Raw genomic sequence first — 15,648 nt, 5'->3', positions numbered from 1 at the left:
GTGTGTGTGTGTGTGTGTGTGGTGCTAACCCCCTGCCATCTTGTCAGGCTAATTCTCCATGGTGGAAGTCCAGATGGAGACTTCAGATAGCACAGGAATTACAGACCAATCGGATAATGGCCTGGTCTAAATGAATGAAGGACGATCTGGACTGCTGAACTGAATGGTGGCGTTTTCGCAAGCGGTCAGAGTAGACAAAACACACAGTGAAAACGCTTGTCCCATTCTCTTTCTAGTTAGGGAAGCTCTTTTACTTCGCAAGCTTACCCAGAGACATAGAGCGTCGCTAACCTTCGTTCAATGAGATTATATTGTCATCCTTTTTTTTCAAACTTCGCACTCCTTCTGTCACAGTATCCTGTCTGTCTGCCTGCCTGCCTGTCAGTCTGTCTGTCTGTCACTCTCTTACACACACACACACACACACACACACACACACACACACACACACACACACACACACGTCTGTCTGTCTGTCTGCCTGTCAGGTCAGGGGGGCCGGCTGTGACCTGTCAGACCCCCCCCCCTCCCCCCCTTTGGCACGGATCAATCCCACAGACCCTTTCATCGGCGCCTTTGATAGAGCAGTCACAGGACACACACACACACACACACACACTTCTCCGCAGGACAGCCTCGAAATCAGATGGCTGTCGCAGTGCTGTCCCCATGCTCACCATGCAATACACACACAGAGACACGCACACACACACACACACACACACACACACACACACACACACACACCCTCTGGCCTCATCTCTGGTAGCGGTGTCCTCTCTGACAGCCACATTAGTCTAAGGGATAAAAGTGGAAGGGAATTGGATTTTCCTCTGCTGGGGGTGAGGGTTCGGATAGGCATTTATCAGTGTGTGTGTGTGGCATTTATCTCAGTGAGATAGTGATTTCATTTAGGGTGATGTATCACCGTCTTTACCCAGTATAGAGCTGTACTGTAGGACTCCCCAGTGTTGTTACTGACCTCCCCTGACAACCTTATCCTCCCGCCTCCCTCACCCCCGGCTCCCCCTTTTCCTCCCCCTCATTCCTCACCTATCTCTCTTACCTTTATTTCTCTCTCCGTACTCTTCCTACTCTCCCCTCACCCCTGACAACCATATTTCCCTCAAACCTCTCTGCTCTCGTCCCAATCTCACCCTTCATCCTCTTTCCTCACCTCTCTTTCCCTGTCACTCATCTCCTCCTCTCCCCTCCCTCCTCCCTCTCTCTCTCTTTCCTCTCTCCTCCCTTCTCTCACTCTCTCTCTTTCCTCTCTCCCGGGTGGTGGTGGGGGGGGGGGGGTCATGTAAAGCAGTGGGGTACTGCGTATGGGGGTACTTTGTTCGTCAATTTGTAAGCCCCACCAGGTGCCAGGCGGGGAACTAGACCTGTCAATCAATCACATTGACTACCCCCTGCCTCCAGCCCCTTCCCCCCGCCCCTCATCACACATACAGGTGTTCATGTTCCCCCTCCCTTCGTCCGTCCCCCCCTGTCCTGTTCCCCCTCGACCCCAAGAGACTGATCAATATTCATGAGATCTCAAGACGGCCCCCTGCACACACACCCTGGCGGATTGGCCCATAGTAATTATCTCCTGACGTTTATGCATGGCCCTGATTAGAAGCTGCCACTGTGAATGATGACGACATGCCACGCTGTACCCCAGAGAGAGAGCGAGAGGGAGAGGTGGAAGAGAGCGATGGGTTGAGGTGTGTGTGGGAGAAAGAGGGAATGAGGTTGGTCTCCGCTGTGACCACTAACCTCTCCTGGCTCAACCTTCTTGCCACCATCTCTCTGTAGTATGTATCTGTGTTGTGTATAAATGTCAATGTGTTTTTCTCTCTGTGTCCTCAGGTAAGCCAGTGATGATCATCACGGAGTTCATGGAGAATGGATCCCTGGATACCTTCCTGAAGGTTAGTTTGTGTTCACACACACACACACACACACACACACACACACACACACACACACACACACACTACACTCTCATTATTCCTCTCTGAAGGTCAGCTTGTGCTGCTCCTATAGTATTAAAACATATCTGCTGTTCGAAAGAGGGATGGAACGAAAAAGAAAGTGTTTGTAAGAAAGTACTAGAGTCCTTTCAGTTCTGAAAGAAAACCACTCGACCCCACTGGCCTCCTTCGTACTGGATGAATTTACAGTAAAAGCCAATGGAGGGATTTACTCACAAACCTAGAAACCCACACACACACACCACATCAGTAATGTTTCGAATTGGACTTGGTATACATTGATGGACAAGTAGATGACCACGAGTGTTACGTCCATCTTTCCGCTCCTATAGCTATATCCACTAGACCTTGATCCTACTTTACGCTACAGCAATATCATCCCACATTAATATCCTGTTCTACCACACACACTCACGCACAAACACACAACAGCTCTCTCTCTCGCTCTCAGAGCAATATCCATCTACATCCCCTGCCGGTGTTTCAGCAGCTGTGGAGTAAGTTAATTAGGTCTTGTTTTGTGAAATGCTGATTGATTGCTCTGTCTTTTCAACCCACAGACTTCCTCTTTTATCAATCTCTCCCTATCCTATAACAGCACTTCCAGTAAGGGATATGAGGGAGACGACGACGACGACGGGGGGGGGGGGGGTAGGCGTGAATGGGGGTTGTAGAGACGAAGGGAGGGAGAGAGATGGAGGAGAGAAAGTGGGGGAGAGAGACAGAACTATGTTGGGGGAGAGAGAGAGAGAGATAGTGTGAGTGAAAGAGAAAGAGAACGAAAGAAAGGGAGGAAGAGGGATGCTTTGTTTTTGTGGACGATGCTTAATTGATCTGGGGTCAAATGAAACACATGTCACCCTTGGTGGAGCTGGACGACCTATAACCCATAGAACTGATCTCAGAAATATATTGGATTTTTATGAAGAAACTGTTTCTGAAAGTCATTATGCTGACTACCCAGATCGAACATCGCCGACGCATCTGTGGGTGTGTGTGTGCTTGCGTTTGTGAATATGCATATATATATATGTGTGTGTGTGTGTGTGTGTGTGCGTGCGTGCGTGCGTGCGTGCATATGAACGGTGTCAGTTTTCATCATCATTCAGCCAGAGTATTGTGGTTGTGAAAGGGCTCCACTTAAAGAGAATTGTATCTGCACTGCGGTAATGAGAGTAGTACAGTGGTGATCTGTTCTCAGTGACACAGCCTACTGTATATTAGTGGAACTGTGGAGATGGACGTTTGAGATTGTGGGAGAAAAGACTTAGTCGGGGTGGGGGGTGTAATTGACAGAGGTAAGTCTACTGTGGTGTGGGGGCGTGGTGTGTGTATACTGTATGTGTTCAATTCAAGCCAATTCAATCAACTTTATTGTTCCACAAGGGCGTGTTGTAGCTGGGTTGACGGTAACAACACAAACAACTTGTATACAACAGTGTCTCTCTCTCTCTCTCTCTCTCTCTCTCTCTCTCTCTCTCTCTCTCTCCCCCCTCTCTTCCTCTCTGTCTCTCTCACTCTCGCTTGCCCTCTCTCTCTCTCCGTGTTAGAAACACGACGGTCAGTTCACAGTGATCCAGTTGGTGGGCATGCTGCGTGGCATCGCGTCGGGCATGAAGTACCTGTCTGACATGAGCTACGTTCACCGAGACCTGGCCGCCCGCAACATCCTGGTCAACAGCAACCTGGTGTGTAAGGTGTCTGACTTCGGCCTGTCCCGAGTACTGGAGGACGACCCCGAGGCAGCATACACTACACGGGTAATGTCAATGAGAATGTGTTACTATACCGCACATGTAGGTCAAGGAATGTGCTCGTTAAATCAGACTGATACAGGGTGGTGCGATTGGAATTTGGTTCGACCCTTAATTTAACCCCTTGGCACTTCGTGAAGATGTAAAAGGACTGGATAGGCACACAGTCCATTTGGAAAGTATTCAGACCCCTTCCCCTTTTTCCACATTTTGTTACGTTACAGCCTTATTCTAAAATGTGTTTTCCTCATCAATCTACACACAATACCCCATAACTACAAAGCGAAAAAAAGTTTTGAGAAATACCATATTTACATAAGTATTCAGAACCTGTGCTGTGAGACTCGAAATTGACCTCAGGTGCACCCTGTTTCCATTGATCATCCTTGAGATGTTTCTACAACTTGATTGGAACCCACCTGTGGTACATTTAATTGATTGGACATGATTTGGTAAGGCACACACCTATGTATATAAGGTCCCAGGGAAAAAAACAAGCCATGATGTCGAAGGAATTGTCCATAGAGCTCCGAGACAGGATAGTGTCGAGGCACAGATCTGAGAAAGGGTACCAACACATTTCTGAAGCATTTAAGGTCCCCAAGAACCCGATGGTCACTCTGACAGAGCTCCAGAGTTCCTCTGTGGAAATGGGAGAACCTTCAAGAAGGACAACCATCTCTGCAGCACTCCACCAATCAGGCCTTTATGGTAGAGTGGCCAGACGGAAGACACATAATAGCCCACTTGGCGTTTGTCCCAAGAAAGACTTGAGGCTGTAATCTCTGCCAAAGGTGCTTCAACAAAGTACTGAGTAAAGGGTCTGAATACTTATGTAAATGTGATATTTCACAATTTTTTTTCTTTCTATAAATTTGCAGAAATTTCTACAAAACGGTTTTTGCTTTCTCATTATGGGGTATTGTGTGTAGATTGATGAGGGTAAAAAAACGATTTAATCAATTTTAGAATAAGGCTGTAATGTAACAAAATGTGGAAAAAGTCAAGGGATCTGAATACTTGCTGAATGCACTATATACTCTACGGTAGATTTAGCTATATATGGCTTTGGGTATAAGCAATGTGGTAATTGTACTGATGGCCTAGGTGGAATTTCCCCCAATCCAATCATTTCAGATCTACAAAGGCTGCATTTACACAGGCAGCCCAATTCAGATTTTTTTTTTTTTTTCAGCACTGATCTGATTTTTCAAAAGACCAATTACTGGAGAAAAAAAAAGATCAGAATTAGGCTGCCTGTGTTAACACAGCCTTTGTAGATCTGAAAGGATTGGATTTTTATCAATTATCAATGAAAGTATTGGATTTTTGTTGTAGCGAAAGTATTGGATCAATGTTGTAGCGTACTGTATGTTTGTGAGGTTGAGTGACTGAGAGAAGATGGCGAGAAAGAGAGAGATTGCGAGGAGAGAGCTTGTCAGTCCATGTCAGTGCCCCTGTCGTCCCAGTATGCGGTAATTGCAGGTTTGTCTGAGAAAATGCATTTCTTCTCTCACCTCTCTCATACCCTTCTTCACCTCAAGCCTCATCCCCCCCCCCCCCACTCTCCCCCTTACTCCTCTCACCAGCATGTCCCCTTTTCACCTCTCTACTTTCCATTTCCCCCCCTCAATCCTTCCCTTCCTATTGCCCCTTACTCCCTTCCTCTTTTGTGAGAGAAAGAGAGAGCGGTAGATTGAGAAATCCTGTGTGAAAGAGCCTGTCAATCTCTGTTAGTCTAACAGTGCCCCTTGTCCTCCCATTGGGATAATTGCGGGTTTGTCAGAGAAGAAGCTTCTGTTTTTCTCACCTCTCTAGCTCACCGTTCACTCCCCTACTCCTCGCCCCTCATGCCCCAGAGATAAAACGAGGAAGATTATACTAATGCCCAATGCCAGATCGACCCCTTACCTCCTTGGCACATCACAAAGATATAGAAGGACCGGATAAGCGCATAGATCTAGCTACAGTGCCTTCGGAAAGTATTCATAACCCTTGATTTATTCCACATTTTGTTGTGTTACAGCCTGAATTCGAAATGGGTTAAATGTCTATAATTATCTCCCCCATCTACACACCATACCCCACAATAACAAAGTAAAAACGTGTTTTTATGAATGTTAGCAAATGTATTGAACATGAAATACAGAAATATTCAATGGACATAAACATTCACACCCTTGAATAAATACTTTGTTGAAGCACCTTTGGCAGCGTCATTCTGGGTAAGCCTCGTGAACGCTTTCTACACCTGAATTGGGCAAAATTTGCCCATTTATTATTTTCAAAAATGTCAAATTCGTTGTTGGTCATTTTCATGCCGTACATTTTCAAGTAGGTTTAAGTCAAAACTGTAACTCGGACACATTCACTTTCACTGTCTTCTTGGCTGTTGATCATTGCTAGACAACCATTTTCAGGTCTTGCCATAAGACTTTCATGTAGATTTAAGTCAAAAATAAATCTTGGCCACATTCACTGTCTTCTTGGTAAGCAACTCCAGTGTAGATTTGGCCTTGTGTTTTAGGTTATTGTTGTGCTGAAAGGTGAATTCATCTCCCAGTGTCTGGTCGAAAGCAGATGGAAACAGGTTTTCCTCTAGGATTTTGCCTGTGCTTAACTCCATTCTGTTTACTTTTTATCCTTAAAAAAACTCCCCAGTCCTTTATGATTACAAGCATACCCATAACATGATGCAGCAACCACTATGCTTGAAAATATGGAGTGGTACTCGGTAATGTGTTGTATTGGAGTTGCCCCAAACATAACACTTTTCAGGACAAACAGTGAACTGCTTTGCCTCATTTTTTGCAGTATAACTTTAGTGCCTTGTTGCAAACAGGATGCATGTTTTCAAATATGTGTATTCAGTTCAGGCTTCCTTCTTTTGTGGAGTAACTATAATGTCGTTGATCCATCCTCTGTTCTCATATCACAGCAATTAAACTCTGTAACTGTTTTAAAGTCACCGTTCGCCTCATGCTGAAATCCCTGAGTGGTTTCCTTCCTCTCTGGCAACTGGGTTAGGAAGGACACCTGTATGTTTGTAGTGACTGGGTATATTGCTACAACACCCTTAGTGTAATTAGAATCTTCATCATGCTCAAAGGGATATTCAATGTCTGCATATTTTTTTTTTATATAGGTACCCTTCTTTGCGAGGCATTGAAAAACTTCCTTGGTCTTTGTGGTTGAATCTGTGCTTGAAATTCGCTACTCGATTGAGAGACCTTACAGATACTTGTATGTGTGGGGGTACAGAGATGGGCTAGTCATTCAAAAATCATGTTAATAACCACTATTATTGAATATGAAAGGAGTCCATGCAATTTATCATGCGATTTTTTTAAGCACAATTTTACTCCTGAATTTAAGTAAGGCTTGGCATAACAAAGGGGTTGAATACTTGACATTTCAGCTTGACATTTATCAATTTCTAAAATGTTCTACAAACAGAATTCCACTTTGACATTATGCGGTATTATGTGTAGATCAGTGATACAAAATCTAAATTTATTCAGTTGTACCAATCAAGCTGTAACACAAGAAAATGTGGAAAAAGTGAAGGGGTGTGAATACTTTCTCTCATACCCGCTCACTACGCCGAAACCAGTCGTCGACAGCTGGGACAGTACTAGGCTCCGCCTCCCAAGGAAACATGGGGGATTGGTAACCTAGGACACACTGAAACGGAGTAAGGTGAAGGGATGAGTGCATGAGTGAGTTCTGAGTGTATTCGGCCCAGGCCATATACCGACTCCAGTCGTGTGGAGAGGTAGAACATTGTTGGCGGTGGTACTTCCCTATTTCTTTGTCCAGGTGTTCCGTCTGCACATTGGTCTGGGGGTGGTACCCGGAGGAGAGGCTGAGGGTGACCCCCAGTCGGTCGCAGAAGGCTCGCCACACCCGGAAGACAAACTGGGGCCTGCGGTCAGAGACGATGTCCTCCGGAATCCCATACAGACAGAACATCTGTCCCATACAGACAGAACCAGACAACACATTTTTTTAAACGGTCTGCTATGATAAGGATGGTGGTGTTACCAGAGGATTCAAGAAGGTCTGTGATGAAGTCAACAGCTATGTGGGTCCAGGGTCTGTGAGGGATTGGCAAAGGTTGAAGCTTCCCGGAGGGGAGATGACGAGGGATTTGGGTGCAGACTGGACAGGAGAGTACGCAATCCCTTACGTCGGATGCCAGTGAAGACTACCAGAACTTCCGGGCTAGATGTTCGGTGGTTCATGTAATGCCCGGATGTCCTGACCCCAAGGACGTGTGACACCATTGCATTTAGTTGGGGTCTAACAGCTGCTGGTACGTAACTCCTCCCAGCTGGTGTCTCAGGAGGAGCCGGGTCTGAGGTAAGGGCTTCTTGTATGGCAGAGTGAACCTCCCACTGTACCGGTCCCATAATGCAAGAGGAAGGAAGAATGGTCGGAAGGTCAAACTGGTGGGAGAGAGCATCAGCTTTTACATTTTTCCTTCCAGGGATGTATGTAACATGGAAATGGAAGCGTGTGAAGAAGAGAGCCCAGCGGGCTTGTCTGGAGTTGAACCTCTTAGCCCCTCTGAAATATTCCAGATTATGATGATCTGTTAGGATGAGAAAGGGATGTGGTGCACCCTCCAACCAGTGCCGCCATTCAAGGGCCAGCTTGATGGCGAGGAGTTATATGTTCCCCACATCGTAATTCCTCTCAGCAGGGGATAACGTCTTGGAGAAGAAGGCACGGGTATGTGATTTGGGAGGTGTTCCCACCCTCTGAGAGAGTATGGCTCCTACTTCGGAGGCATCCACCTCCATGGTGAAAGGAAGGGTCGTATCAGGTTGGCAAAGGACAGGAGCTGAGGTGAAGAGGCGTTCCAAGTTGTTGAACGCAGTCAGGGTGGTATCAGTCCATTGAAGGGTCTGGGTCTTTTGGCTGTTAAGGGCAGTGAGGGGAGCGGCTGTAGACCTGAAGTTCCGAATGAACCGGCAATAGAAGTTGGAGAACCCAATAAAATGTTGGAGTTCCTTAATTATTAACGGTGGTGGGTTTGGGCCAGTTACTGATGGTGGGGACTTTGTTCTCATTCATGCTGACCCCTCCAGGTGTCAGTACGAAGCTTACAGAGGTTACATGGAAGGCACTCTCTTCAGTCTTGACATAAAGGGTATGGTCAAGGAGCCGTTGAAGAACCTTTTGCACATGCTGTATGTGTTCCTTCAGAGAGTAGGAGTAAATCAGAATGTCATCAATGCAGACGATGAGAAAGTGGTTGATCATATCCTGGAAAACCTCGTTCATAAAGGATTGGAAGACGGCAGAGGCGTTTGTAAGGCATGACCAGGTGTTTGTAGTGCCCTCGAGTGGTGATAATGGCCGTCTTCCATGTGTTGCCTTCACATATACGGACAAGGTTATATGCACTTCATAGGTCGAGTTTAGTATAGATGTTGGCGCAGCCCACTTGTTCAAGGGTCGCTGGGATCAGAGGACGAGGGAAACGGTTATTGACCGTGACGTCATTCAGGGAACGATAATCAATACATGGACGGAGGCCACTGTCCATTTTTCTGACGAACAAAAAATGAAAGACAGGGCTACGTTCCAGAACACACAAAAACAGGGCTACGTTCAAGAACACAAAGAAAAAGAACACAAGGTTGACTAAGAAAAGAAAAGCAGAACCTTACAAGACTAGCTATATTTCTTAGATGATTAAAGCAGGACTAGACAACCTTCTTTCCATGCAGCTAGAGGTTTAGGTCAGGGTCAATGAAGGTGCCAAGGTTTCTGTCCATAGGCTTTACATTGGTGAACAAACATCGAAGGTTATTTACAATATGGGTTCTAGCAAGGTGGGTGCTAAATAAAACAACCTCTGATTTCTTATCATTGAGCTGTAGAAATTAGTCAGACATCCAAAATTTGATGTCAGCAAGACACTTGTGAAAGGTAGCTATGCTAGCTTGGTCACTCGGTTAGATTGGTAAAAAAAAAAGCTGTGTGTCATCTGCATAGCAGTGAAACTGAATGTTATGATTGCGGATGACGTCACCAAAGGGAAGCATGTACAGGGAAAAAAGGATGGGGCCCAGAATTGACCCCTGAGGGACACCATAGTGAATTGATGCTGGGGATGATGCTGAACCACCCATGCATGCTCATTGAGAAACGTATGCTACATAGATATGACCTGAACCAGTCGAGGGCAACGCCGGAGATTCCCACTCATCTTTCCAGCCCGTCAGCAAGGATGTTCTGATCAATAGTATCAAATGCTGCACTGAGTTCTAAAATAACTAGAATGGAGCATTCACCGGCATCGGCAGCCAACAGAAGGTCATTACTGACTTTAAATAAAGCAGTTTCGATGCTGTAAAATGAGTGGAAGCCCGATTGGAATTTTTCAAAAAAGTTGTTTATAATCAAATAAGCCACAAATTGCTTGAAAAAAACTTTGTCTAAAATCTTGGATAAAAAAATGGAAGTTTAGAGATCTATAATTACTCAGCCAATGTGTCAGTCGCTCGCTGGTAGATACTGTACATCTACACACACAGTCAGCAGTGTCAGGAGACTCACACACATACATCTACAGGCCATAGAGGGAAGGAGGGATAGAGGAGAGGGAGGGGGTAGGGGAGAAGGAAAGATGCAGAGCGAGAGGGAGGGAGGGAAGGAGGGAGGGAGGGGGAGGGAGGGAGGATAGAGAAAGAGAGACAGAGAGAAAGAGTGGAGTGAGATGAACAGAGGGGGGGGGGGGGGTAGCAGGGGAGATAGAAAAGGAAAGGGGGGGTGACTGCTTACTTTGTCTCTTTCATTTGACTTTGACCAGAGAGCTGGGACTAGAAGGAGTTCAGCAGTAGCAGCATGTTAAGACTGGTGTGATCTGTGTAGAGAGCCAACCAGGCATCTTAATGCCGTCTCCTCTGTCCTCCTTATACACAGTCAGTCCCAATGCCTTTTAAAAGCCTGTTTTCTGCTATGCCTACTCCATATACACTCCTTTGATCCTTATTTTCCTCCTGAACAACAAAGGGAAAGGCTTGTGAAAGGCTTGTGAAAGAGGACAGATGGAGGAGTGAAGTCAAAGCTCTACTGTGGTCCCAGTTATTGTGCGAATAGAAAGAAATGCTTTGGGTTTGTGTTTTAATCAATGAATATAATGAGGTACATCCCTATGACTACTTGGTTCTGTGTTTCCATGCAGTTCTTTGAGCTTTCCTACCTACGCACCCACAACAGGGATTGTTCCCCTCTCTCTTTCAATAGAATTCAATGAGTTGGTACATATTGCCAATGCAGACAGTCATGAATAGTAGTAGTTTGTAAATCCTGTATTAACCTTCCAAGTAATGTTTTATTAACCCTTTCTACATGTACTGTTAACCATTTACAAACCTGTTATTAACCCTTCCAGGGAGGGAAGATCCCCATCCGATGGACGTCTCCAGAGGCCATTGCCTACAGGAAGTTCACGTCAGCCAGTGACGTGTGGAGCTACGGCATCGTCATGTGGGAGGTGGTCTCATACGGAGAGAGACCCTACTGGGAGATGTCCAACCAGGATGTGAGTCATTTCATTATAATAAAGCACAGTGTATAGCTGATATGGTATATGTTAATCAATGATTTGATATTGATGGCTGGTTTTGTGCGGAAGCTAGGCAGACTCAGTTGGCTTTCTCTCCCATCCTCGGTGGATTCAAATTATTATGATGACAATTTTTGTGATTGACTAGGGTCTATCTAATCCGCCCCTATTTCTCTCTCTCTCTCTCCGCCTATTTCCAGGTGATAAAAGCGATAGATGAGGGATACCGTCTCCCGGCCCCTATGGACTGTCCTGTTGTCCTCCACCAGCTGATGTTGGACTGCTGGGAGAAGGGCCGCAGCGAACGGCCCAAGTTTGGCCAGATCGTCACCACCCTGGACAAGCTGATCAGAAACCCAGCCAGACTCCGAGAGCTGGCCAACAGCTCAGTATGGTGAGTTACAATGGGTCAAAAAACTCAGTCTTCAGGCACACACTGTCAGATCCAGAATAAACTATTAGAACTAGTATCTGGACTGTTTGGGATATTTAACTATGCTGATAAGAATGTGTATATTCTCTCCTGTTTGCCCAGCAGGGAAGACCCAACCACTCCGGAGTTTAGTGTGAGTACGGTGGAGGAGTGGCTGGAGGCCATCAAGATGGGCCAGTACAAGGAGAACTTCTCCAGCGCTGGATACGTCACCCTGGACTCTGTCCTCTACATCTCCATCAGGTGAGAGACATGGGCAGGGCTGGACTGAGCTGGGCAGGGCTGAGCTGGGCTGAGCTGAGCTGAGCTGGGCTAAGCTGAGGCTGGGCTGAGCTGGGTTAGGGAAAGGGGAGTAGGAGTCAGCAGAGCTAGGGGGAAAAGGGGAGTCTGTTGTTGCTGCTGTTTGGCATTTTTCTAAGTCCCTTTTTGCTCTGTCCTCTTCTGCAGTGAGCTCGTTAAGATGGATGTGACTTTGGCGGGTCACCAGAAGAAGATCCTCTCCAGTGTCCAGAGCCTGCAGACCCAGGGGACCCACGTCCAAGTATAACAGTTTCCCCATAGAGACACACTGAGCGAGAGAGAGAGAGAGAGAGAGAGAGAGAGGGCCAAAATGGACGCTCTGCTTTGAGTTTAACCACTGAGACACGCTGAGATTAAGCCAATATAGACATCTTGGGTTGGGTTTCCCCATACAAAGACACTTAGATGGAGCCGTAATGGACGCTCGGCTCCTTTACTTCCTCTTCGCAGCTTCACCATTCCACCCGTCCTGGATGTTTTGATAGCGTAGGCACTTCCAGCTTCTGTCCACGCACTTAGAGGCTTAGCAACCCAGCAACCTCAGAAACCAGGCTACATCCAAGACGTCTCTGACCGTATCAATAAGAACAACAAAAATGGTAAAAATAAAAAATGAAGTCGATTGTAATTATCATCACTGTCTGTGAAGTTTAGTGTACAGTTGTTTTTATGGTTGTTTTGTTTTTCGTTTTACAATAAGCTGTTTTTTTTATTTTCTACACAGTTTATGGTGCCAGGAGATATTGTATATGTATAGATAAATGTTTACAAGAGCTGTGTGTCAGTCCGCCAGTCTAGAACTGAACGTAAAGTTTGTATCAGTGGTCAGGCAACGCAGGTGGGATGTTCCTTCCTGGTGCATGTGTTGCCAGGCCCCTCCCCTTCCTATAAGCCCCTCCCCCAGGACGCTCTTCGACGTATCATGGATGTGTGAGGGAGGTAGGAGAAATAGAGGGATGCGAAAATACGAGATGGAGATGTCTGTTCATGGTCTCAGAAGACTTCCATTCCGTTTGGCCAGGAACAGACAGGGCTTCCATAGCCACTGCTTCCAGACGCACACAGTTCACTTGAGTAAGTTCATTTTAGTACAGCCTAGAGCAGCAACCTGTAGGACGCCGTCGGTAAGAAACCTGCAGGGCAATACAGTGTTGGCACATTTTCTTCCAAGGGTTGGCCTCAGTTGGAGAAGCTGTACCTTTTGGTGACAGAAGAGGAGCGGAGAAGTAGATAGCCTTGTATGTGTGACGTTGACACTGTTTGGAATGTGTATCTGTTTCGCCATGTACAGTTAGTATTGCTCTGAAATGTTGGGCAAAGTCAGACTTGATTGTGAGGTAGACTTGACTTGAGTAGACTGTGCCGAGTGATGTTTTTTGCCTCATTTCACCTCTTATTAATTAACATGGGTTCATTCACGGTTTGTCCTAACCACCTCTGTTCAGTCATGCCAACTGCTTCCAAATCTACAAGAGCCAATGTCCTATTCAAGCAAACCTGCTAACCTCATTTCCTGGATAAGTGAGAGAGAAAAAACATCAATGTCCTGTGCTCAACAAAACAACGTTTTCTATGTGAAACGAAGGAAATTCAACGTCATATCAAAACCAACATTCCCTCTCACTTTGGGGATGGGAGGGTGGAGTTTTGGACTAGGCCCCTTTGATTGAATATGGTCGTCAATGTCCACTGCACCCCTGTTTCTATCTGGTTATGTTTATGATAACAGTGTTATTCTGCTACCTGACTGGACCACAAACACACCAACATATATACCATTGTACCATACTGTAAAATATGTACAGAGTTGATTTGAAACTCTAGAATGTTTGTAACAATAATGGTGACGATGATGATTACGGTGATAACGACGGTAATGATATACTTTTATTCTGAAGGAGGAGAGAAATCTGGCATTTTTTCCCCTTGCGGAGGCGGGTCATGGGAGATAGGCAGCGTGTGATTCGTTTGACCTGGCCTATGGAATGTACGTTTACGTAGCATGGGTATTAAGTTTCATCCTTTGATTGACAGGTGACAGGGAGTGCAGTTTTGACTCGGGCCGTGGACCTGAGGACGCTCGACTTTTAGATGCCTTATTTACTGTGCTACCTTTCCTTTTCCTGGTCCTCTCCTCCCCTGATCCCCCATAGAGGCGGAGTTATGACTACATCTGTACATAGTATTTATCTGTTTCCCTGAGGTGACGTCACAGAAAATATATATTTTTTTTCTTTCTTTTTTTTTTCTTTAACTGAAAACCCCCAGGCGGTTATCACCTCTGTTTTGGTTCTTTAAAAAAAATAGTATACATAAAACTATACTGCTGCTGTAAATCAACCACCAGTTTATTGGAAGCTGTATTTGAAAAACACATTAGAAAGTAAACTTTTCATGTTTGTTTTGGTTTAGGAATCTGACCTGTTGGTATACTTGTCTGAACTCGTTGGTCAATGTATAGCATATACACATTATTCCCTTCGTATCTCAAAGCTATTTGAAGTGTTCCAATGCCTCCCACACATATGATGGAGATGAGCAAATCTCAACAGCTAAATTAACCTTTGTCTTTCCAATTTGTCTCTGAAGGTGTCTATTAATGATGCGTTACCAACAAATGATGTATTCGTTATAGTGAATGGATTGAATTGCCAGAAGCCTTTTGCGGTGTCATCAATTAGATTCAAATATTCAACAAATGACAGCAGCATATTGGGTCTGTTCGTTCAGACTCAAAACAGCAAAATACTGCAAGACAGTGGTGACCAGTTGAAGGTTAGCTGTCTGTCAGTACTCATAATTTTACACTTTGAAATTGTCCTCGTTTATTAAGCTAATCCATCACTCCCCAACCGGACGTCATAACCTTTGACCCATATCTCACCACCCTTGAACCTTAGCCAGGCTCTGAGTCCTTTCATGTGGCTGGATAACGTTTCCCCTTGGCACTGTTCAAAGGTCAGTTCTGTGTTCCCCGCCTAACAGTTAAAGTTAGGATATGGAAATAGTAAGCTGATCCTAAATAATTGTTGGTGAAGTCTTCTACCCCACAGCCAGGCCGGTTATTTACATGTTCCCAGACTGATTCCTTGTGAGATTGTTCTCTCGCTCTCCCTGGTCTTTCTTCCTTCCTGCCCTTGGCCCATTATATTTATCATGGCAGATTTCTATACGCTTGTTCAAAGGGTGTACTCATTCTAAAGTCCTTCATGTCGCTGTAATAAATATGCTAATATTTTTTATTTCTCACCTGAAGCTCTTGGTGTCTTACTTTTCTTTTACTCTCTCTCACACACACACACACACACACACACACACACACACACACACACACACACACACACACACACACATCAGAGACGTGCACACACGGTCACACTCTCAAATGTATAATAATGGCTATGCCTGAGCTTGTAGTATTTCCCAGGGGTCGGTGGTATAACGGAAGACTATGCGTGGCACCTTTATTGTGAGGAAACGTAAAGCTGAAGCTTAATCAGGCTTTGTGCCATTTAGGTTTAGGTTTTATTAGATAGTGCAAAGACAGTCGCTGCCTGTTAAGGATTCCTACGTGCCTGTTCTGAAAACACTAGATAA

At 45.4% G+C, this 15,648-nt stretch overlaps 1 protein-coding gene across 2 annotated transcripts in view; it reads left to right on the top strand.

The window, feature by feature from the left end:
- Nucleotides 1-15,306, top strand: part of epha4b (eph receptor A4b) — a 132,843-nt gene extending 117,537 nt beyond the window's left edge. The window contains exons 14-19 of one of the 2 annotated variants that reach the window (XM_036966037.2): nucleotides 1,858-1,919; nucleotides 3,533-3,742; nucleotides 11,145-11,294; nucleotides 11,519-11,712; nucleotides 11,854-11,994; nucleotides 12,199-15,306. In XM_036966037.2, coding sequence (XP_036821932.1) covers nucleotides 1,858-1,919; nucleotides 3,533-3,742; nucleotides 11,145-11,294; nucleotides 11,519-11,712; nucleotides 11,854-11,994; nucleotides 12,199-12,298 — 857 coding nt within the window. In that variant the 3' untranslated portion in view covers nucleotides 12,299-15,306. The remainder of the gene's footprint in view (nucleotides 1-1,857; nucleotides 1,920-3,532; nucleotides 3,743-11,144; nucleotides 11,295-11,518; nucleotides 11,713-11,853; nucleotides 11,995-12,198) is intronic. The other variant, XM_036966038.2, reaches the window with a different exon arrangement.
- The last annotated feature ends 342 nt before the right edge of the window (nucleotides 15,307-15,648 follow it).

The sequence above is a fragment of the Oncorhynchus mykiss genome, chromosome 28 (genome assembly GCF_057628025.1).
Source record: "Oncorhynchus mykiss isolate SJ-2025 chromosome 28, ASM5762802v1, whole genome shotgun sequence".
NCBI classification, from domain to species: domain Eukaryota; kingdom Metazoa; phylum Chordata; class Actinopteri; order Salmoniformes; family Salmonidae; genus Oncorhynchus; species Oncorhynchus mykiss.
The sequence above is the reverse complement of the archived record's forward strand: the minus strand, read 5'-3'. Positions and strand labels throughout refer to the sequence as shown.